At 56.5% G+C, this 23,243-nt stretch overlaps 1 protein-coding gene across 6 annotated transcripts in view; it reads left to right on the top strand.

Annotated features, from left to right (window-relative positions):
- Positions 1 to 23,243, top strand: part of SEMA4G (semaphorin 4G) — a 29,268-nt gene that overhangs the window by 5,192 nt on the left and 833 nt on the right. The window contains exons 1-16 of one of the 6 annotated variants that reach the window (XM_030276302.4): positions 5,264 to 5,402; positions 15,397 to 15,633; positions 16,788 to 16,936; positions 17,474 to 17,536; positions 17,616 to 17,714; positions 18,878 to 18,971; positions 19,203 to 19,316; positions 19,500 to 19,666; positions 19,815 to 19,984; positions 20,143 to 20,287; positions 20,365 to 20,587; positions 20,674 to 20,789; positions 21,115 to 21,266; positions 21,456 to 21,517; positions 21,614 to 22,864; positions 23,074 to 23,193. In XM_030276302.4, the coding sequence (XP_030132162.4) occupies positions 15,510 to 15,633; positions 16,788 to 16,936; positions 17,474 to 17,536; positions 17,616 to 17,714; positions 18,878 to 18,971; positions 19,203 to 19,316; positions 19,500 to 19,666; positions 19,815 to 19,984; positions 20,143 to 20,287; positions 20,365 to 20,587; positions 20,674 to 20,789; positions 21,115 to 21,266; positions 21,456 to 21,517; positions 21,614 to 22,455 (2,520 nt within the window). In that variant the 5' untranslated portion in view covers positions 5,264 to 5,402; positions 15,397 to 15,509 and the 3' untranslated portion in view covers positions 22,456 to 22,864; positions 23,074 to 23,193. Of the gene's footprint in view, positions 1 to 5,263; positions 5,403 to 15,396; positions 15,634 to 16,732; positions 16,937 to 17,473; positions 17,537 to 17,615; positions 17,715 to 18,877; positions 18,972 to 19,202; positions 19,317 to 19,499; positions 19,667 to 19,814; positions 19,985 to 20,142; positions 20,288 to 20,364; positions 20,588 to 20,673; positions 20,790 to 21,114; positions 21,267 to 21,455; positions 21,518 to 21,598; positions 23,194 to 23,243 lie in introns of those variants that run through there. The other 5 variants (XM_030276301.4, XM_030276300.4, XM_030276298.4 and 2 more) reach the window with 5 other exon arrangements.

Here is a 23,243-nt window from a genome sequence, read left to right as displayed (position 1 = left end):
TCTGCGGCTGGGGCTCCCGGCACCTGGCAGCCTTCATCAACAAATGGCCTTGGGCAGAACATCCCAATTTCCACTGGCAAGCATTTATGGGAGGAGAAATGCAGCATGTGATCTTGCAGGAAGTGGAGGCAGCAACTCTGTGCTATACTGAGCTGGGGGGAAAAGTCCCATCCCTCCCTGAAGCTGAGCCTTGGGCTGGAGGGGCTGCAGCACAGGCTGGCTCTTCTGGTCTGTCCCTGCCTTTTCCCATCTCCTTATAACTTTCTCAGACAAATTCTTCTGCAATTGTAATTTTCCCTGCTGGCTCTCAGCCTGTAGAAACAGTGGTTTGGAAAGTTTGCTCAATGACTTGAAGGGAAGAGGCTCCCAAGCTTTTTATGCTCTGTGCCCACTGGAATATTTTTTTCCCCGGGGCTAATCTGTGGAGCATCACGCTTGGCTTGATGAGTCCATGACGCTCTCAAGAAACAAAGCCAAGCCTGGTGAGTGTGTACTCAGCTGCTGGGAAGCCCCAAGTGCTGCTGTCGGAGTCCAGGCAACACCATGTGGTCTTTTCTGTTCCTCTGCTTCACACGGCTCTCCCAGCCTGGAATCTGGGCAGGCTGCTCCTGTGGGGGCCAAAGGAGACTGATGAGGTGGTGGATGCTGGAGCAGTGAGACTCCCCTGTGGCATGGGGCTGGTGTGCTCCCCACTGGGCTTTTTTTCCATGGAGGCAGGTAAAGCAGCAGTGCAGGTCTCACAGCGTACCTGAGGGCTGGAGAGGCCTGGAGAAAGGCTGTTTTGCTTGGTACTTTCTCATGTCAAAAGGGGAAAGTACCCTTTTTTCCGCTGGTGGTTTTGACTTTATAACAAGCCTCTGGTGTGGGCTGGCATGGCCTTAGCCTGAGTTTCACAACTCCTTTGTGGGTTTCATAAAGCCCCAGCGGCTGGAGCGCCGTGATTTTGTAACTCCCAGCTGGCTTTTAAACCAGACTGGAGAGGAGCTTGAAATGGTTGGATGCCTGCTGCCCCTTGGACTACAGAGGCTGGCAAGCCAAATCCCAGATCTGGCATTTTATCTCAGTTTTCTTACCTGGGGCAAGGGAAAGACAGGCTGCAGGTACTGCTGAGCAGAAGCCAGCCCTGCCTTAGGAAGCAGTTTCCTACCAAAGGCTGGGGATCCTGGTCAGCACCATGGGTTTGATAAGCACTAATGCCCTGTTAGTGCTGCAATCCAAAACGGAACCCTTTGTGTAATGCTGCTCCCATGCTGTGCACCCTGCCAGTGTATTTCTAGTTTAATCCTGGCTGCTGTTTGATCCTGCTAAGTTGTTTGTATTTACACCTCTATGATCCATAATGAAATCCTCTGTCTGACCAAACCTGGTTTCCAGTAGCGGGAGAGGGGACATAGAGCATGGGGAATTTGGGGATCTTCTGGCAGTCACTCTGGACAGTGGGACATCCACTAAGGTCTTGGCTCTGCAGGATAAGCCTGAGAGGGGGCAAAAGGGCTGGGGGCTGGCCTTTTTTGGGACTGCAAGCAGGGTGAGGGTCCCTTGGGACCCAGGGTGACTGTTGGTGCCGAGCTACAACCAAGCCAGGCAATGGTTCATCCCCAGCAGACCTTGAGGCACTTGAGGCAGAGCAGTGTCATGCATTAAGCACCCTAAATCATGTTGTGGTGCGCTCTCAGGGGGTCTGCATGTCCCTCCAGGAAGGCTGAAGGCTGGCAGTGCAGGGGAAGTGTCTCTGGCAGGGAGCACCCGGCAGTGCTGCCACTCCAGGTGCTGAGCTGCAACCTGAGTGTGTGCAGGTCGCCGTCTCCCAGGCTCAGGGCGAGTGCAGCGTGTGTGCTGGGAGAGCTGATCCGTGCTAATCCCATCAATATTTCACGGTGTCGTGGCCCTGTTATAATTCCTCGCATCATTTGGGATGCCGGCTGGGATGGGGGTGCGATGCCAAGTGAAACATGAGAGCTGTCATGGCTTTGCCCTGGCTCCCTGGGCATCTGAGGGGTGAAAGGGGCCGTCTGTGAGCTTTTCTACTGGCTGCAATGGGTAGAGTTGTGTGGCAGAAACAGGTGAACTCAAAAACGCTGGCTGTTGGCATCTGCCTGGCTTTGCCATGCGCTGGAGTGGTGGGGCTGTGCCGTGCTGGGCACCTGGCCCATGTATGGGTGGGGCTGTGACATGGCAGAGCCTGCTCTACTCTGTCCTCTCTCTGTGGGACACAGTGTTTAAGTGACAACAAGAAGAAATTAAACAGTAACCAGTCTCTGGGCTGGTGATGAGGGCATGAAAGCATTTCCTTTTCCTAAAGGCTATTTTGGGTAACAGGAAGAGAGCACTACAGATAAAACCTGGCATGGTTTTGGGGAGGAGGGTTTCCCAAGGCACCATATCATCACTCAAAGGGTCCCCTGCTTTGGGCTGGCCCCTGGGCTGGGATAGAAGTTGTAGGGCTATAAATCCAATGAGGAGCAGATGATGGAGCTGGGGGTGTTTAACCTAGAGAAAAGAATGTTCTGGAGACACCGTGTCACTCTATAATTGCCTGAAAGGAGGTTGTAGCAAGGTGAGGGTCAGAGGAAATGGCCTCAAGCTGCACCTGCAGAGATTCAAGTTGGACATCATGAAGAATTTATTCTCTGTAAGTGTTGTTAAGAATTGGAATGGACTGCACAGGGAAGTGGTGGGGTCACCATCCCTGAAGATGTTCAAGAATCGACTGGACATGGCACTTAGTGCTGTGATTTTGTTGACCAGGTGTTTTTTGGTCAAAGGTTGGACTCAGTGATCTTGGAGATTGCTTCCAACCAATCGATTCTAGAGTTGCCCCAATAGGAAATTCCCCTTCCAGCACCTTCCTGGCTCTGAGCTAGGGTTGAAGCAGGAGCCAAGCCCCCCCTACTTGACAGAACGGATCCATGGATATGAGGGATGCAAGTACAGGAGAGGGTTGGGTCTGTTTGGGCTCCTGCTGCCTGGAACCCGCTCTGACTCTTGGGAAAGCCATGCAAGGAAGAGGAAGGCCCTGGCCTCCAACCTCTTGAAACCCTAAATTCCTTAAGTTAATCTCATGGGGGCAGCAGAGCAGGCAAACTTTGCAAATAGATCTGTTTCCAGCTGCCAATGACTCGTGTTAATTAATTAAAGCCTTGCAAGCTCAGGCCTGTAAAAGCCCAGTGCTGGTCGCGCCAGGCTCGGCTTGCTCTGCACTCACGCACTAATTATCCTACTGCAAGGCCAGCAGCTAACGAAGCTCCAATTTGTGCTGGGTTCGGCTTCCAGCCATGTGGGAGGCAGGGAGTGCTGTTGCAGGGTGGGACGGGTACAGTGCCCTGGATAAGGGGGAGCTTTGGGCAGTGCTGTCCCAGCCCTGACACCCCCTTTCCCAGTGCCAATGGACCGGTTCTCCCCAAAACTGGCCCCACAGCCTCCAGCTGTGCCTCTGCTAAGGCAGAGAATGGGATTTGGAGAGGATGTGGAGGAGCAGCTGCCTTGCAGAGCCTGAACAGCCCATACCTAGGTAAGACAGGCTGGCCAAGAACATCCCTGCCTGGCTCCCAGTGCGTGGGCCTCCCACTTCCGCAGGGTGGGCAGAGGGGCGAGGCACTGAGGCGTGGAGGAGACGCTGGGGTTTTGCCCAAGGACAGGAGGCAATTCCTTGGAGGAAATGGTAATTAGCCTCTGGAGCACAGAGGAGGCGAGGAGGGGTGGGGGTGGGAAGGCAGGGAGTGCTCAAGGAGGTGGGTAGCATCTGCTCTGAGAGTGGGCACAAGGAATGGGTCTTGGGATATGCTGGGGGAGGGGGTGGTGGCTGCTTGGGGAGTGCGTACAAGGGTGACAGAACCACCTGTAATCAAGAGTACTTGGATGAGTCCCTCCTCAGCTGAGACCCACTGGTTGGGGAAGGCTGGGGGGATTCAAACGTCTGTTACCCTCCCTCCCACCTACAGTGTTTGTAGGAGGTAGGATCTTGGAAGTTAGAGGCCCTGAGGATGGCATGTTAGTCAGGCTCCCCAGAGGAACACCCTGGCCCTGCTGTCTTTACTGACCCTTAAGGTACAGAAGGTGGTGGAATCTCAAATAGGGCTGACCCTCATCCCCAGACAATGCTCAGCAACTGTAGCACAATCTGCTCAGCCCTATGCCCTGCTGTGGGTCTGGCTCCAGGTCTGCAGAGTGTGGGGTTGGGGTGGCCTTTGTCCTTTTCCTGGAGACCTCACCCCTGGGATGGGTTGGTGTGGAGTGGAGGGGGTGAATTGGCATCCAGCGGTGATGGTGCTGGGACTGGGCATTGTAACCACGGGCTGGCATCACCCAGCCACCCTGCCAGCTCGGAGAGAGCTATAATTCAGCATATACAGGTACAGCATTTCCCCACCTCCCGCTCCAGCTGATTTCCAACTGCCCTAGATCCAACCTGCTGATTACACACAATGTTGGCTCAGAGTTCTGCTTTCGGGAGGCCTGCTGCTGCTGTAAGGGTTGAGGAGGGAGGGTTGGCCAGGTGCTGGAAGCTTACGAAAGGAAAGCAAACACAGGCCTGGACTTGGCAGCTCCTCCACATGGGGAGGAGCTGCAGAAGCCACCCAGGATAAAAAGGCTCCACACAGGGCCCCAGAGAAACCTTTACCTGCCTGTGTTTCCAAACAACCTTCCACCATGCGTGAATGGTGAGATGTGCTGGGAGCAGAGAGAAGATGGGGCACGGTGCCTGACTCAGGCGTGCAGTGCAGGATGCTGGGGTGACTTTGAGGCGCAAGGCACCTCAGTGAGCACCATGGCATGGCAGGGGGCTGTGCTGTGCTGACACTGGTGGCTCTGACTGGGGGCATTGGTGTGATGGTACAGGTAGCATGTACTTGCTGTGCTGGCAGAGTAGGATGACACCCGTGTTCAGTCACGCTCTTTCATAACCCTAAATCCACAATACCAGCCCTTTGCCTCTCTGACTTTGCTAAGGGAATTCACACGGGCTTTTGGGGGCTGCATCACCCAAACCACCTCTGCGGAGTGAGCCCCTGGCCCACCCTACGTGTTGGGGGCTGACCGGGGGCTGCACGGTAGCATCCCGTCCCTGCCTGCTGCGGCTGTGCCGAGGGCCACGCTGCCACCTGCTTCCACGCAACGCAGGCAGGGGCGGCCCTGCTCTGCTCCCCTCCTCCTCCTCTTCCTCCTCCTCCTCCTCCTCCTCCTCGCGGCCCCACACCGGCGGCCGCTGGCTGCGGGCTGGCGGTCCCCGCGCACGGCGCCGCCGGCAGGGGGCGGTGCGGGGCGCGGCTCGGTCCGGCACGGCGGGGCCGCGCACGGCCGGGCTGCGCTGCCGAGCCGAGCCGAGCCGAGCCGAGCCGAGCCGAGCCGAGCCGAGCCGTACCCTGCCCGTGCCGCCCGCGCCTGCTGCGCCACCGCACCGGGCAAGTACCGAGGGGACGCGGGCGGCGGCGGCCGGGGCGGGCGCGGCTCCTCAGGCCAGGGACGCGCTGGGTTCGGGCGCCGCGGCCGCAGCAGGATCCGGGAGCGGGGTCGTGCGGCTGGGTGCGGGTAGTGCGTGCGCACGGCTGGGGCCGGGTGCTCAGCACACGGGCAGGATCTGGAGTGCTGCGTGCGGGTGTTGAATCCCTTGGTGTGTCCTGGGGTGATGGCTCAGGGTCGGGTCTGGGGCTGCAGGTAGGGTTTGGGGTGCCGGATCCCAGCTCCTGAGTCCGCAGGCAGGGCTGGGGTTTTGGATCTGGAGTGCCGGGTCTTGGTCCAGGTCCACAAGCGGGGTTTGAAATGCTGGTTCTGTCTGCTCGGGCGCTGGATCTGGGTGCTGAGTCCACAGGCAGGGTCTGGGGCTCTGGGTGTGGGTGCTGCTCACAGGAAGGGTCCAGAGAAAGAGGAGCAGGGCTCTCACCTGTTCTGGTCGAAATCCAGGGAATAATGTATTTGGGGAAACTAGAGAGCAGAACCTTGGAAGCAGCAGGGAAAGGGGTTCAGGGTAGGTCTGATGCAGGTGAAGATTTGGGGATGATGAGCAAAACGGGAGGTGGGATATGCAGTGGCAGTACAGGAGCTTTCTTTGGGGGTGGGTTTGGGGTGTGGGGTGAGATGAGTCTGGGGGACCTGGGTAGGAGTGACGGGGGAACATGCTGGGGGTGTGAGGGAACATGATGCTAGGAGTTGCGGACAGACAGGGCACCAGCTCTGGCCAGGGAGGTCTGAATGCTGCTCTTTCCTTCCCCAGCAGGCTGTGGGGATCAGGGGGGTGTAGGGATGAGAACTGTTGGGGGTGTTTAGGAAGGCTGAGCATTACCTGGGGCCAGCTGGTGTTTCAGATGGCTTGGATGAGGTAGTAAACCGATGGAGGTGGTGCAGTGCAATCCCTGCCCCCCTCTCCTTCCCTTTGGAAACCAGGAGGTGGTCATGGAATGTGGCTTGTCTGAGCCTTGGCTCGTCGAGATTCATCTCCTTGGGATGCGTTGCTGTGGGGGCTGCAGATGGCCCCGAGGCAAAGCAGACCAGCCTGCGCTTGGGGCTTCTCTGCATCTTCGTGCCAATCCAAAGGCAGAAAGTACCTGCAGCACTGGAATTTGGGGTTCTCTCTGCACTCTCTGTTAGTGCCCGGGTGGGCCAGTGACTTGTGCCTGGTCTTTAAACCAAGGGCGTGAAGTGGGAGAGGGAACCATGAAAAGATTCTTCAGGTGCCAAAAAAATCAGTCTCGTAAGACAAAGAGGCTTCCCAAAATGGATGAGGAGTGCAGTTCTGCTCAGATGCAGGGAAATTATTAATAACAACAGCGGCATTTTTGGTGCTATTTGGCCTCCAGTGCGAGCTCTGGCTGCTTTACTTCCCTCTGCGGCAGGCGCTGGTTGGGGCCCTCCCAGCTGAACCCCGAACCTGGGCAGGGTGACCATGGCAGCCGCAGATGCTGTGTGTGTGCCCTGCAGGACAGGTCTGTGCTTCATCTCGGTTTGGCCAGGCTTGCTCTGCCCAGAGGGATGAGGGGCAGGGAGCTGCCCCCCAGCAGGAGAGATCCCTATCAGGACTTTGTTTTTGTGTTGCAACCTGAGGGGAAAAAAAACCCAAACCAAATCCGAGCCACCCTTTCAGCTCCCGCTCCCGCAGATGAGGCTTTGTTCTCCCCCCCCCTACCTTTTCCAACATCTATTTGAACATTTCACCACTTTACCCACCAGGAATGCAGCGGGTTTGCTGAAGCTGGGAGGTTTATTCAGCAAATCTGGCAGGTCATGTGCCGGGAAAAAGCATCCAGGTGTACTCTGCAAGACTGGTGAGGGGGCCTCTGGCGGCCCCCGTGCGGGAGGGCAGCGGTGCCAGCCTCGCCTGGCCGGGTGTGGGGAATTTCCTGCACTTGCCCGCCGGCTCTGCTTGGCATCTTGATGAGACTTGTTGGGAAGCAGCTCATGTGATGGGTGGTTTTGTGAGAGGGGGCCTGTCCTGGGGACCTGCTGCCTCTCAGAGGGGCGAGGTGATGCCCCCAGACTTTTTTATTTCCCACCCTCCCGCCCCCGACAGCAGTGCTGGGTGGATGCCTAATCCTGTCCAAAGGTGAGAGCTGCCTGCCTGGCTGGTGCTTCAGGAAGAAACGCTGCCGGCTCCATTCCTCCCTGGCAGGCTGTGCCACCAGCTCCTCGTGATTTACAAGCATGAGGGCTCTGCCATAGCAAGGTCATCACCAAAACCACCCCCTCCTTCCTCCTAGGGCCTGAGCTCTGCTTTTCAGAGACAAAGGAGTCCCAGGGTTTCAGGCACCAGGTAACCAGCCGGTGTGGGGGCCGGGGTGCAGCTTTGTGATTCAGGGTGTGCTCTGCCTTCTGCTTTTCTTCTTGCTTAAAAGATCCCTCCAGGTACAATCCCACCTCCGTTACCTGATGGAGGGTGACTGTTTGCCTGTTGCAAAGCCCAGCCCATGTAAATAATGCGGGGATCTGATTTTGGGGCAGCAAAGCTGTGGTATGCAAACAACTGTGGGAAAGGCCAGATGTTACTGTGTTGTGCTGTGCAGTTTTGAATGCAAAGTGGAATATCAAAATCGGGTTTGACCCCGAATTGAAGCTTTGTTGGAAAGAAAGCAAAGGAAACAAGAAGATGTTGTTGAAACTGGGAGCCCTAAAACTGCTCCCGTCATCTGGTTTTGCTGGACTTTGGAAAAGAAAACAGTTTATCTTTGGAATAAATAAAAGGGAGAAGAACAGACTTGCAGCAGAAAGCCCCATGTTCATTGCAGACAGGTTGGGTTGTGCTCCAACTCTTGCCCCCGCTTCCAAAGGGACCCCAGGCTGTGTGTGATTTCTGAGCCTCTGTTTCCCCTTGGGAAAGCCCCGCACCGTCCTGACGGCGGGAACCCCGGGCATTGCCAAGAAACATCTTTGAAACTCGAACCTGGCTTTGGAAAATAACTGGAAGACAAACCGGCTCTAAACAAACACCCAAGTTAATTCCGTGTCTTGCATTGTATAAGCCCAATGAAATGAAACACAGTGCAGCCACAGGGACGGGCAAATGGATTCAGATGCTTTAAAAAGCCCTGAAATCTGCTGGCTTTGAGGTGTCCTTTTACATTTAGGGTTGGGATTTTTGTTTTGTTTTGTTTCTAATTGTTCTTGGGAATTTAATTCTACAATTATTTTGCTGGTTCTGCTGAGGAGACAATGTGCTTCAGCCACAAAGCCTTTGAAGGCTGAATTGCAGATCGCATCCAGTGCTGAGCCACTTGGATGCAGACGCCCCCTTGCTGGGAGAATTTGCTGTGATGTGGAGGGCTGTCTGTGTCTGTTCGTTTGTCCAGGCTGCCGAGGGGCTGCCGGCCAGCGCTGAAGCTTGTCATGCTGCAAATGAAAAAAAAGGATGGAGCATGTTGGGGTTCGGAGGTGATGTTGCTGGCACCAAGCTTGCCTGTTCCTAATGATGGAGGAGGTGGGAGCCCCAGGGATCTGCATCCCGTATCTCAGGGCTCGATGGCTGCACTCTGCCTTCCCCATGGCCTGGACTGGAGACGTGAGAGCGAGGCCACAAAGTCTCGGCACCATCCGGTTTCACTTCCCGGTTGTTGCACGACTCCCTGCTGCGCTCTCAGGTGCTCCCGGGCTCTGGGGTCAACCCAGGGCTGCTGCTGTGGTGTTTCCAAAGGGGAGGGATGTGCTGTGTGAGAGGGAAGAGCCACAGGGACTGTGTCCTCACTGCTGTCCTGCAAGAGCTAATGGTGTCCAGCATGTGAGGAATTGTTCCCGTGAGGGGAGTTTTGCTGCTCTTTTGTCCAGGGGTTCTGGGTCTGGGCTGGTCATAGCATCCCTTGGTGCTCTTGGTCCAACCACTCAGCTGCAAAGGTTTGCCCTTCAGCCTCTGCTCCTTGCACCTTTCCAGGCCATCCCCTGGCAAGGCCTCTGGATCCAGGCAAGGAACTCTTTCAACTAATAGACAGTGTTGGTGGGTTTTCCATTAGGGTGGGGAGTGGAGGAATGATCTGTTCTGCTCTCGTGGGCACTGTGCTCTTGCTGTCTGCTTGTGTCGTGTCATAAGCAGCTGGAGCAGAGCTGTCCCTATGCCTGGCAGCCGTGACACAGGGCACAGCAGCTTTCCTTATTTTCTCAGTGGGATTTTTTTGGGTGGGTTTGGATGGGAATGGCTGGAGAGCTCTCATGTGGACTTGGCACTGAGCTATGTTGCTGCCTGGCAGCCCCTTGGAATCTCCTGCTGCATATCAGACCCGACCTGATGGAGGAGAGGAACGAGTTCTTGTGAGATTAGTGAAAACAGGGAGCTTGGGAGAAGCTAACACACCCTGATCCCCACAGCCCTGCAGGGAGGACACCATCTATCCCTGCCCCTTGTGGGGTGGGCAACATTCCCCACAGGAATGCAGCAGGGGGATGGTGATAAAGGTGTGGTGCTGGGGGGGGCAAATCTGTGGGAAACTGGGCTGTTGTCAGTTTTACTGCTGACTGCTCGGCTTGTCTTTCCAGGGATGTTTGGCTCCCTCCAGCACTGGAGCCCCTTATACTGGCCCACATCCCTGACGGTCCCTATTCTCTCTCCCATCCATCACTTGGCTACTTTGCACATCTCCTCCCTGCCGTGACATTTCTGGGATCAGAGCTGGGTGCTCTCCTCTGCTGGTGGGGACTGTGCTGTGGGAATTCAGAGCCTGTTCCCATGGCCTGCAGGAGCCTCCCACCCGCCTCCCTGGCTCCATGATGGCTGTGCTCTGCGTGGGGGCTTTGCGTCGGGAGCAGGGCAGGATACTCTGTGAGAGGAGCTGATGTTGCAGCTCTTTCTCCCCTTCTCTGTGCCCAAATCCCAAATTTGGGTAAAGGAGAAGTACATCTGCTTCCTGAATGGTGGAAGCTCTAGTGTGTGTCTGCTGAAGCACCTCAGGGTCAAGCATGGTTTTGTTTAAAGAAAGCAACTAAAATAAACCCAGGGAGGGGCTCCCAGGAGGTCACTGTGCTCCTTCTCTCCCTGACCCAGCACGGTCCCCTCTTCCTGGAGGGCATTTGGCAAGTTTGCATTTTTTTTCTTGTGTTGTTGACAAAAATCCCGTCTGGTTGAGAAATATCTGTGCAGCAGCGCCAGCCCAGTCCCACGGGTCAAATCCTGCCCCTGCAAATCTGTGCTGGGAACCATGGCTTGTTTGGGGCTGGCCTTTGGGGGTGCTGCCTCGGGGGACCCACGGCCTTGCAGGGCAATCTGGGCATGAGGCCAGGAGCAAACTCCTCCAACAAATGGATGGACAGATGGACACTGTGGGCTTGGGGTGGATCTGATGTTTTATCATTTGCTGGTTGGGCTCTGCAGCAGAAGCAAAGTGCTGGAAGTTCGTCAAGGGCTGAATTAAAGTTGCCTGGCAACCTCCATCCCGGCTCCTCTTCCCACATCTCGCAGGATTTCCCACCCAAGGTCTGCCGCCTCCAGGGAAGGGGGGCCCAAAATGCAACGCGCTGACATCAAGGCTGGGGCTCGGCTTGTCTCCCTTCCCATAACTTACTGGCTGTTCCCACGCCTGGTAGCCGGGAGCTCTCCCCACCTCATCCCCTGGGGCAGGTGCCTTTTTCAGGAACGGGTCGGGCTGTTTCAGCTGAACCTGAGAGCAGCTTGAGCGGCTCTCCTGGAGGGTAGAACTGTTCAGTGACAGTGGGAATGCAAGTGGCTGCAGGGGGATGTGCCAGGCTTGGCCCCAGTGAGTAGAGTGGCATCGGCTGCATAGGGTTTGGAGTGCTCAGGCTGGGCTGCCATAAAAAAGCAAAGTGCAGTTGATGTCTTCTGGTGCAGTCCTCGATGGGGATTTTGTTAAGGCTGTTTTGCAGCTCCATAACCCAGAGAAGACCCACTGGAAACCCCTGTTTCCCACTGGAAAACCAGCAGTGCTTGCTTTTAGTAGTTTCTGATGCCAAGGGGAACAGCCCATGAGAGAGAAGGAATGTCCAGCAGCCACTCTGGGAGCCTGCTTGGGCTTTACTAAATCTTGGTGGAACAACTACAAGCTGTCTAAGGAGGGGTGGGATGGAGAAATGTCTTATCCCACTCTGCCAGTCTGTCCTGCCATCCAGAATGGATGCTGAGGGTAAGCTGGAGAAGAGCTGCTTCCATGCACCACTTCCATTCTTTCTCCTGCGTTCCTTTGAAATTAAAAAGCTGGCATAATTTTTAGCTGTGCTGATGAGGAAACATCTATGGGGGGCCTGTAAGACCCTGTCTGTGGTCTCTCCATGTTTGGCAGCCCCACAGACAGCACAGTTTCCTTGCACCGCAGTTTGCAAACACCTTGTGCTCCCAGGTTTTTCTTCCTTGTGACTTTGAGGACTGTGGGGCAGTGGGAAGGGGCTCCTATGCCCACAGAATGTCCTGCTTCAGTGGCTGTTGAGGTATGTGGCAGCTTTGGCTCATTTCTTTGGCCTGTTTCTTTGGCCAGATCCAGGTTGGTGAGAATCTGAAATTCATTCGTCAAAAGCTTTTTGCTTCTCCAGAGACACTGGGTCATGGGGATTTTAAGGAGATGCTGACTGGGCCAGCCGATTTGGTGTGCTGTGCTGCCTGGCTGCTGGTGGGAGGCTGAGGCCAGCACAGTCATGCTCACACAGCTTCCCAGTAAACCCAGTCAGACCTGACTGGGGCTCGCTCGCAGCGCTCACTCACGCCTGCAGGCTCTGCCGCCCCACTGCTTTCCTGCATTCCCCAGGGACCAGCAAACACATCCCACTGGGGAGAGACAGACGGTACCTGCGTCGGGCTCCATGCTGGGAGCTGTGGCTGAAGCCCGTAGGAGCACTGATAGCCAGTGGTAGGAGGGTGGGCTTTTGCCCCTGTGGATGTTACACGTTGTGAGTAGAGCAGCTGGTTCCTGGCTTCACCCCTCTCGGGCGTCCGTCAGTCCTGCGGCTGGGTCCTGCATCCACACCATCTTCTTCTTCAGCGTCGCCAGCCAGCAACGGGAGCCTCAGTGGGAGCTGAGGCTGGACTGTCAGGTCCTATGTTGGCCCCCCTGTGCTGGGAAGTAGGTGAGGTGCCAAGGGACTCGGGAACTCATTCCTGGGGATGGGGTGGGCTTTTCTGGGCAGTTTTTCTCTTAAACTCCTAGCTTCATTGGAACTGCTGCTGTTTTTCACCCTCTTCATCTTTTCTTTTTGTTTCCCTCCCCCAGAGAAAGCTCTGTGGCATTTCCATTCCCAGCTTTTTTCTATTTCTTGTTGAAGTGCCGGATTTACGTAATCCATCTGTCCCCAGTCCTAGTGGTGGGTCCCACAGATCAAGACCTCTTCTGCTTCCTGCCTGAGCCCTTGGCTTCACCCTGAGCTTAGAACTTGCACCCTTGACAAGGAGGAAGTGATGGGTTTGGGGGTGTTTGGTGTGGCTGCAGATCAGGGTATTGACCTGAGGGGAGCCAAGGATTGTTTCAGTTCCTTCTTGCTTTTTCTCCCCCACCCTAGGTATGAAAACCAAAATCTATAAAATTAAAAAAAAAAAAAAAATAGGGAATCTTGGAACAGCCCTTCTCATGAGTTAAATATTAACTAGCTCTTACAACGTAACTGATTAAATGTTCTTTAGGACAAAGTTACATCTGATCTAGGTCAAAGGAGCCTTTGGAAATGGGTGTAGCTGCTTCTCTGCAAAAAGCAGAAGAACCCAGCCCTGACAGCATGGGAGGCTGCTCCCCCCTGCCCAGCCAGGAGCCCTTCACAATCTCCCAGTTTAATTTACTTTTGTTTTCCCCCTATGGTGGCTCGGTGTGTGTGATGGTTAAATGTTAGCTGGGGCTGGCTCGCAGCACCATGCCAGCCCTGTGATAAACACTGTCCCTGCCACCCTGGCCGGCCGCACTCCCGGCTCCGCTCCCCGGCACATCGGGAGCCAAGCAGCAGGCAAAGGTCAGGGCTTGTTTGTGCAGGGGAGATAAGGTGAGGACGCCCAGCAGCCTGCAGGGCTGTTACTCATTTATGAGAGATCATTGTTTGCCTTGTCGTAAGGAGGTTTCTCCTTCTCTCCTTCACTCTGCTTTCCCATCCCCAGTGGAGCAGCTCCTGTGGCCTGTGCATGATTCCAGACTCGTGTCCCCACGTGGATGCTTCTCTGTAATTTCCTCTTCCAGGGGAAGAGTCTCTGTAATTTCCAGAGTGGCCCGGCTCCCACTGGCAGGATGGAGATCTGTCACCATAGGGCTGGCTGGGGTGCTTTGGTGCTCCAGGTGTGACCCTACCTCTTGCTTTGCCCAAATCTTGGTGGGTTTGGCTTGTGCTAGACATGGTGCCACCAAAGCAAATTGTTGCTGCTTGTTGTCCACCTGGACTCACCTGCCTTGTATTGCTGTGTGTCATTCATGGGCAGACCCTCTCTGTACAGGGCTTGTCCTGGAAACAGGAGTAACATGGAGTGAGCCAGCTCTGGGATCTGCTCCCCAAGGAGCTCAGCCCTGCTTGCAGCATGTTGTCTGCACCCAGGGTTGGATGCTCTGGGGTGCTTTGTGCTGGTCTGAAGCCTGGGGGACAGTGGGGGAGCAGGGAGAAATATTTCCCACCTGCTTCATTCCCGGAATGTTCTGGGGCAGCAGCCTGAGCAGGTGTGAGGTTTGTCTGAAACCCCTTGAAGGAACCAGCACTTTGATGCAAGCTCCAGGACGATGGCTGAATCCACATCCGGCCCCTCACTTCTCCTTTGCAGCCCCAAAGCCCTTTTCACCTTGGTTTTGCCTCCCTTCTTCTTGGGACTCCGCAAAGTATTTGCTTCAGGGAAATTGTTTGCAGTGAGCGTGTTTGAGCAGCTTCTCTACAGGGTCAGGTATTTGGGTTTTTTTAATATATATATATATATATATATATGTGTGGGTGTATATATATATATTTATAAACCTCTAAGCAAATCCTTAGGTGCTGGTTGCTTACCAGGAGCTCTCCAGCTCAGAGATACCCAGTGATCTTTTTTCTCCTTAATGCCTGCAAGATGAGCTGGAGGCTTTGCTCAGTGCAGCTGGGAGAGGTGGGGGTTATTTGTAGGGGATCAAATACATGAAAGTGAGAGCTGAAGTAGATGTGAAGCTTCTATGCAGCTTGGGATGTAAGAGAAACTGAAATCTTGTGGAAAAACACTGGGGGGAGAATTTTTTTCTGCTTGAAAAGACTTGCCAAAGATTCCAAGCAGTTCCCGTATGGATTTTCCTTCACCTTACATCCCTGCAAGCCTGAAGCATCCTTTCCAATGCCTCAGTCCTCTGGAGTCTCATCACTTCAGAGGGGGCAAAGCTGGGGCCAAGGACCATGTTCTTGCACAGCAGGACATGGTCAGCTGGGCTTTTGGGAAGGAGAGGAGACCTTGGGCTCCCCAGGACCCTCACTGTTGCCATTCCTGCTGCAGCCACTCTGGGGGTGCAGTGGGTCTTGGGGTACCCCAGTGTGCCAAGAGACCCACAGAGGGGCTTGGCCCTGAGCCCCTTTCTCAGCTTTTGAGGGAAAAATATGTCTGCTTTTGGGGTGTGATATGCAATGGGTGTTCAGCTGCCTCTGCTGAAACATATCCTTTAGTCAGGGGGATCTGCAGGAGCAAAAGGCTGGGAATGAATGAGGGATGAAGGCAGAGAAGACTTGGAGGAAAATGTACCTCCAAGCAGCTGACCCAAATGCTCAGCAAGCAACTCCCTGCTGTCACAGAATGGTTGCTGACCCAGGGAGATGTTGCAGAAAGCCATTGTGCTCAAACTCCCCTCCACGCTCCGTGATGGCTGCAGGCTCCGTGCCTTGTGCTATGTCTTAATTTCCCCTTGAGCAAATGAGGGTTTGTTTTTCCCTGAAGCCATCCCTGGCCTGAGGCCGTGCTGGGTCAGGCATCCATGTGTGTATGCAGCTGGCTCCTTCCCAAGCCTGCTTGCTTGTGGGGTGCTGGGACAGCAGGAGTGTCTGACCCGGTGCTCTGTGTTTCAGGAGGCTTTGGTGGCCAGCCCTGTCCCACAGAGCTGGAGAGCCCGTGCTGAGGATTGGCTGTGCCGGCCCGGCGGCAGCGGCTGAGGCAGCTGCCCTTGTGAGAGAGCGGGAAGATGAGCGCAGGGCCGGCACATCTCCTGACAACTCTCTTCATGGCAGCGGCAGCCATGGGCTACCCATCACGGCGCTCTGCCACCGACCTGGATGCCACCCCCAGGACAACAGTCACCTTTGATGGTAAGGGCATGTGGGTCCTGGTGGTGGTAGTGAGGTTTGGGATTTTGCTGGGGTGGGCCTTGGTGCATTGTGACTGCTTCTAGTCTCTGCCACCCCCTGGAGTAGGGGGCTCAGCACCGGAGGGTGGCTACATGGGGGGTCTCTGATCCCCTGAGCTCCAGAAATCAGAGCTCACGTGGCTGTCTGGTACTGTGTGTCCCAAAGAAGCATGCATGGCAAAATCACCTCCCCAAAAACCAGAGGGGGACAAGGATGTACAGGGAGCCAGCCCTGACCAATCCCTGGCCCTGCCCAGCAGCCCTTGGAGGGTGTCCTGAGCTGGGCATCACGCCTGGGCTGGGATCTCAAATAGTCAGCAGGAAACTTCCATTATTTTCTCTAATTGCCACGGAGCTCTTGACCTCCAACCTCTGTGGTATCAGTGAGCCCAGCAGTGTCATCATCCCTTGGGGATCTACACGGCATCATTGACCTCATTAGTGAGGCTCAAGGCAGCAATCGATGGTGGGAGAGTTTCATTAGTAGCTGGGGTGCCCTTTTCTCTCCAGGCAATGCCTCTTTTCTGGGAAAGACGGGGAATCATTCCTTTTCCAGCTGCCTACAGAGTCCCAAGCCTCATAGAATTTTCACTTCCTCTTGGTCCCTCTGGCCAGAACTGTGAGTCCTACCTCACACTTCTCAGCACCCTAAATTGGATGGTTTCATTGACTTGGTGGACAAGAGCACTCAGCCTCACAGCAGAATCACTCCCCCTGTATCACAGTTTTGGTTCAGGTTATTTTATCCTTCCCTGGGCTGGCTGGGCTCAGTTCAGAGCCAGGGTCACTGTTGGCATGTTTCTGCTTTCTTCAGCAGTTCCCCAAACAACATGGCAGGTCTGTGCACAGACATTGCAGCTCCCACCCCTGAACTGTGCTTTAATTAGTGGAGAGATATTTCCTCTGTGACCCTGAGCCAAATTAGTGCCTTTTGCCTTTTACCAAACCTTCTCCCTTCCTTTCCTCCTGTTGTAACTGCCGTCACCCAGCGCTGCCTGCCTGATAACCTCAGTAAGTGCCATCCCACCCACTTCCAGCTCCATTCTCTTGTCTTTTCCCAGTGGCTCGCGCTGTGCCTGCCCCGGGGTCCCCCTCAGCCCCCTGTTCCCTTTGCAGAGCTGTCGGGAGTCCGGCGCTTCAAAGCACACACCCTCAACTACAGCACCCTGCTGCTGGAGGACGAGCGGGGCATCCTCTACGTGGGTGCCAGGGGAGCCATCTTCGCCCTCAACTCCAGCGACGTGGCCGACGGCTCCCACCACACGGTGAGCCCGACCTCTGACATGCTGCCCAATCCCTGTCCAAATCGTGGCCACTCTATCCCTGCTCAACCTCCCCCTCGCCATCTCAGATCTTGCCTGGAGATGACATCTCCAAGTCTGTCCCCGGGTCCCCTGTGGATACCTGGTTCTTCTCCCCAGCCAGGCAGCATGGGGACAGCGGTGGGAGACATCCCCAAGCTCAGAGCTGCCTGCTTCAGAGACACCCTGGCAGAATGAAGCCTGGGAGGGAATCACATTCTTTTGCTCCCCCAGGGAAGGATATCCCAAAATCCTCTAGGCTCCTGCAGTGCTCTTGGATGTCTGCCCCACTAACTGGGGTCTGGGACCACTCTTTCCACGTGCTGGTGGGATGTGTGCAGGGCGCCATCTTGTGCTCTGAGCAACCATCCCTCCCTAAATAAATAAATAAATAAGGATTTTATCATCTCTGATGGCTCTGATGAAAGCTGGAGGTTGCAGCGACAGGGTGACCATGCAGTGATGGGGATCATGAAGTAGCAGTCTGTCTTCCCCTTGCAGATCCACTGGGAAGCCTCCCCAGAGAAGCGGATGGACTGCCTGCAGAAGGGCAAAAACAACAAGGTAGAGCCGCTGGGTGGGTGCCAGGGAGGGGCTGCCCCCACTTTTCCTGGCTTGTAACGCCTGTGCTCCCCCTCCGCAGACCGAGTGCTTCAACCACGTGCGGTTCCTGCAGCGGCTGAACAGCACCCACCTCTATGCCTGTGGGACCTACGCCTTCCACCCGCTCTGCGCCGCCATCGTGAGTACGGCTCACCCACAGCTGCCACTATGTCACCCTGGAGAGGTGCAGCCCCTGTCCTCTCCCACCGTCTCAACTCACAGCCCCACTCCCTTTCTACCACTGTCCCTGCCCCTGCCTGGCTCATGGTGGGGTGAGTGACTCCCAGGCTGGGGTGAGTAGGTTTGAGGATGTGGCCACCATGATGCAGATGCCATAAGTCCCCACCCCAGCACTGCAGTTGGACTCTGACCCCAAGCGAGAGGGCTGGGGATGGATCAGTGCCATGGGAGACGCATGTGGGCTCAGCAAGACAGGATGCACCGGCCCTGGACCTGGCCTCCACTGCCTGCTCTTGCAGAATACCCTCCCAGAGGAGGGGCTGCAGAGTGGCTGATGGCAGGTGGTATGCATGCCCAGGGAAAGGTGGCAGGGGCAGGACTGACTCAGCAGCCCCTCCCCAGGGATTTCCTGTGCTAGTCTGAGAGTCTGAACGTGGCTGTGACTCATGGCAGAGTGTCCAAGAGCAGTTTATTGTTTTATTGGCAGTGGAACTTGGACCACCTTTCAGTAGCTCCTTGAGTCAATGGAGACTCAGTTGCCATTTGCTCACCTCCTTTCCTGAGCTGGGGGGCAGAGGGGCTCTGTGACCATGCCTACAGTGTGGCCAGGGAGCCCAGGAGAAGCTGTGCCTGTTCCCATGGCTGTGCTGCTGGTCCGGTTTGGCCCTCGCACACACTGGAAATAGGGCGGAGGAGCTGCCAAGCTGGAAGGGCCCCGTCATTATTTAACATGCTTTGAACTACAAACCCCCAAAGAAAATAACTCCTGCCATGACATGGACAGCACCTGGGGGGACTCCAGGCTGGCTGAGCAACATCTGCCAACCAGACACTGTCTGGGAATATTGGCTGCACTGGCTGGCTCCTGCCCAGTGCCCATGCAAAGCCCAGCTGAGGCTCCTCTTCCTCCCAGAGCCCTCTACCCACTCTTGGCCGGGGGCTGTGGCTGGCTGTGTGGTTTCTGACAGCTGGAGGGTGCCGGGGGGGGTTGTCTTACTTGGACAAGGGCATGGCTGTGGGCATCACTTTGTCCCTGCTAGCAGCCTCTGCAGAGAGCCTGAGGCTGGCAGGCGAGGTGGGTCTGTCCCCTCCTGTCTAACCTGATTCCCTGTTCCCCTCAAGGATGCCAACAGGTTCATATTGCCATCCCATTTTGAAGAAGGCAAGGAGAAGTGCCCATATGACCCTGCCCGTGGCTACACCGGCCTCATTGTGGGTAAGCAGCACCTTTCCAGGGCTGGTGGGGACATGCAGGATGCCACTGACCATGGCCCCATCCCAGCACCTCTACAGGGGGTGCCAGCTGGGTGGTTCCACTCACAGAGGCCTTAGCAAATCAGTACTTGGTCTTCCCCCTACTTGTCTGCCTGGGGCTTGGGGATGCTGGTGGCCTGTGGGGCTGTCCTCAGGCTGCAGGGCCATGCTGATGGGCACCTGCCCTGCACAGATGGAGGCTTGTACACAGCAACACGCTACGAGTTTCGGAGCCTCCCTGACATTCGGAGGAACCTGCACCAGCGGCCACTGAAAACGGAGGAGTCCCCACTGCACTGGCTGAATGGTGAGATGTCCCCGTCCCTCCCATCTTGTTGGCTGTGGGACACTGTGCATTGCCCTGAAGAGTGTGGGGCAGGTGTGGGGGATGGCTCTGGAGTCCTGTGTGGTTTGAGAAGGAGCTGAAGCAGGGAGAGATTCCCCATTCTGTGTTGGTCTCAAATCACCACCTCTTGCTCCGTGTCCCCAGACGCTGAGTTTGTGACCTCTGTGCTGGTCCGGGAGAGCAAGGACAGCCCTGTGGGTGACGATGACAAAATCTACTACTTCTTTATGGAGCGAGCAGGAGAGGAGACCACATCCTTCTTTGACAAAAGTCAGGTGGCCCGAGTGGCCCGGGTGGCCCGTGTCTGCAAGGTAGGCATGTTCCCAGCCGCAGGGAGCCAAGCACTGCTCCTCTTGGTGCAGGGGCAGCATGCCTCCGCCTGTGGGAAGACTGAGGCACAGGCAGAGGGGAATGAATAACCATCCAGCCTGTGCAGAAATGCTCTCTGCACCCTCCCAGAGCGATGTGGGGGGGAAGAAGATTCTGCAGCGCAAGTGGACATCCTTCATGAAGGCACGCCTGGTCTGCTACATCCCCTACTACGAGGTGCTGCGCAGTGTCTGCAGCCTGGATGGGGGCGGCTGGGCCAGCACTGTCTTCTATGCTGCCTTCACACTCTCAGCACAGTGGTGAGTGGGGCAACGGCCAAAATGATTTGGACTAAAAGTCTGCAGTAGCAGGGGAGCCAGAGATGCATGAGGGGATGCGCAGGTGTTGAGCAGCTGGGGGTGCGTCAGCTGGGAGCACCCATGTATCTCCCAGGCTTACGTGAGGTTCTGCTCCTCAGGAGGACCATGGAGGCCTCGGCCTTGTGCCGCTACAACATCTCGGCGGTGCAGCGTGCCTTCGAGGGCCCCTACATGGAGTACCAGGACTGGGCTCGCAAATGGTCCCGCTACGACGGTGCAGTGCCTGAGCCCCGGCCCGGCTCCGTGAGTACCTAGGAGTGTAGAGCAGGAGGGGCATGGGGCAGATGCCTTCCTCTCTGACCCCTGCTTCCCCTGGGCAGTGCATCACGGACCACTCCCGCAGGAAGGGCTACAACTCCTCGCAGGATCTGCCCAACAGTGTCCTGGACTTTGTCAAGCTGCACCCACTCATGTTTGAGGAAGTGAAGCCAGCTGGCGGGGAGCCGCTCCTGGTGAAGAAGAACGTGGCGTACAGCCAGCTGGCTGTAGACAGGGTGCAGGCCCTGGATGGCCGCTCCTACGATGTGCTCTTCATGGGGACAGGTGAGTGTCAGGTGAATTTGACAGGCTTCTGCTAGGCAAAGGGCACACCTCACATTCCCTCCTGAATCCCCTGCTCTGCTCTCCAGGGGATGGCTGGATCCACAAGGCTGTGGTGGTGAACTCTGGCATTCACATTGTGGAGGAGGTGCAGGTGTTCAGGGACCTGCAGCCTGTGGAGAGCCTGGTGATCTCCCACATCCAGGTGAGGGCTGGAATAAGTAAGGGAGACCACACATGGGGCATGCTTGTGCTGTGAAGCCGCCACTGCACTTTTGGGGCACTGGAGGGACATGACTCCTGGGTCACCCCAGCTCAGAATATGTGGTGGAGCCCAGGGGGGTAGCCTGCGGAAACAAACCAGCCCAGCCATCAGCACTGACTGGGAGCTGGGGGCTCTTCTTGTGCACACCCATGAAGGGAGAGCTGTGCTGTGGGGCTGGGGGGGGGAATCTCTGGGCACCATGGGGCACTCCACAGTCCAGCAGCACCATGGCGGATCCATACTGAGGCAGCCCTTCCCCCCTCAGAGGAGCCTGTACGTGGGAGCAGCCAGCGGGATCGTGCAGGTGCCCCTGGCCTCCTGCGCCAAGTACACCTCCTGCTATGACTGCATCCTCGCCCGAGACCCCTACTGTGCCTGGGATGGCAGGGCATGCCGCACCATCGCCACCACAGACAGGTAGGGATGGGTTGCCTGTCTGCAGATGGGTCCCCATGAGCCTTCCACTTGCCCCATCCCATGCTGTTTCGCATCACCCCAGAGCCAACCCCAAAGGTCTGGCATCTGACAGTGGGTCTCCCGGTGGCTGTGATCCCATAAGGGTGGGCTCAGCTGAGGTTGTATGGCTGAGCCCCCCATGCCTTGCAGCACAGGGCTGGTGCAGGACATTCAAAGTGGCAACAAGGGATGCCGGAGCAGTTCTGGACGGGGTGAGTCTCTCCTGCCCTTTGGGACTATGGGGATGCTGGTGTCCAGCATCCCTTAGAACAGCTGGGAGAGGTGCAAGGCAGTGCGTGTCCCCACAGGCTCCCTGCTGTGGAAGAACCGGACGGTGCTGCAGGGGGACGATGTGCTGCTGCCCTGTGACCAGCGCTCCAACCTGGCCCGAGCCGTGTGGCTGCTGAATGGCAGCGAAGTGCTGGGCACAGGGCAGGACCGGCTGCGCGTGGGGGTGGATGGGCTGCTGGTGACGGACACGCTGCCCCAGCACAGTGGCGAGTACCGCTGCTACGGTGAAGAGCAGGGTCTCCGGACACTGTTGGCTACCTACAGCCTCACCGTGCTGCCCGAGCTGCCCCGCAGCCCTACAGCTGCCCCATCACCCCATGCTGCCAGCCAGGCAACCAACGACATGAAGGTGGCTTACATTTCTGCCATCATCACCTTGGTGGTGCTCTGCACCGTGCTCAGCATCGTCCTCCTGTACGTGTCCTGCCTGGAGAAGCGCAAGGGCAAGTATGTGCTAGCGGAGCCACGGCCAGCCAGCGTGGAGCTGCAGACCGTCTCGGCCAACTGCCTGCGCAAGGGCCACCGGGAGGAGGAAGAGGAAGAGCTCACCTACCCCGATGGCTGCCTGCGGATCATCCCTGGCGAGGCGCCCACAGCTGCCACCTCCCCAGTCAAGGAGCTGGCGGCGGCTGTGCCCCCAGTGCCACCCCCGCTGCCAGCCGAGCTCACCAACGGCGTGGGGGCTCTGCCCAATGTCCTCCGCAAGATGAACGGCAACAGCTACATGTTGCTGCAGCAGCAGGAGGAGCCATTGGCCTCCCCACTCTACAATGCATCCTTCACCGAGGAGCTCAGCAAAATTCTGGAGAAGCGAAAACACACGCAACTGGTGGAAAAGCTGGATGAAAGCTCCGTGTAGGGGCTGGGGAGGGGGGTCCTGCCAGTGGGACCCTCCTCCCCTCCAGCCCCTTCTCCCACCCTTTGCCAGCAGTGTTACAAGATTCAGGCAAAACTACCTCCTTGATAGCAGAGCTGGGCCGGGCCCAGGCTCGGACATTCCTTTGGCTTTTCACTCACTTTTGAGACTTTACAGAAAAAAAGAAAAAAGTATCTATTTAAATTTGGAGATCTATTTATGTATAAAAACTCACTGACGGTGGCCACGAGCTGGAGACAGGAGCTGGCACCTGGCTGAAGGTGGACACCAAGGGGAGGGAGAGCTTTTGTCTGTTCATCCAGGCGTGAGAGAGACGCTGTTGTGGATGTGCGGACTTGGCCAGCCCTGCTGGGCATCCCTTGGCACACAGGAGCTGGATAGCTGCTGAGAGGTGGGTGAAGAGCACGGAGGGGGGCTGAGGGCTGACATACTGTGCCTGTGTCTCATACAAGGCACAGGATCCCTTGCTGATGTAGGGCTGGCAGGTTTTCCCCAGCTGCCAGCCCTCAGGCAGGAGGCGGGCCCTGGACACATCTCACATTGTGAGGATAGTCTCGTGGTTTCCAGCCCTTGCCTGTTGTTCCGCATCTGCCCCCTCAGGCTTTCCTCTCTGGGAGAGGATGGTTTGGCGAAGGACAAGAGATAGGGTGAGGAGCTGATGTCCAGAATACCCTGGAGCAGCTGGTGAAGGGCCATGTGCCCACTGCGAAGAGGCCACAGGTGAAATACGGGGCTGGGTGCACAGGGGAGGTGGCACCCCCACGGCCTCC

Source organism: Taeniopygia guttata, chromosome 6, assembly GCF_048771995.1.
Source record: "Taeniopygia guttata chromosome 6, bTaeGut7.mat, whole genome shotgun sequence".
Lineage (NCBI taxonomy): Eukaryota > Metazoa > Chordata > Aves > Passeriformes > Estrildidae > Taeniopygia > Taeniopygia guttata.
Note: the sequence above shows the minus strand (reverse complement) of the source record. Positions and strands in the feature narration are given on the sequence as shown.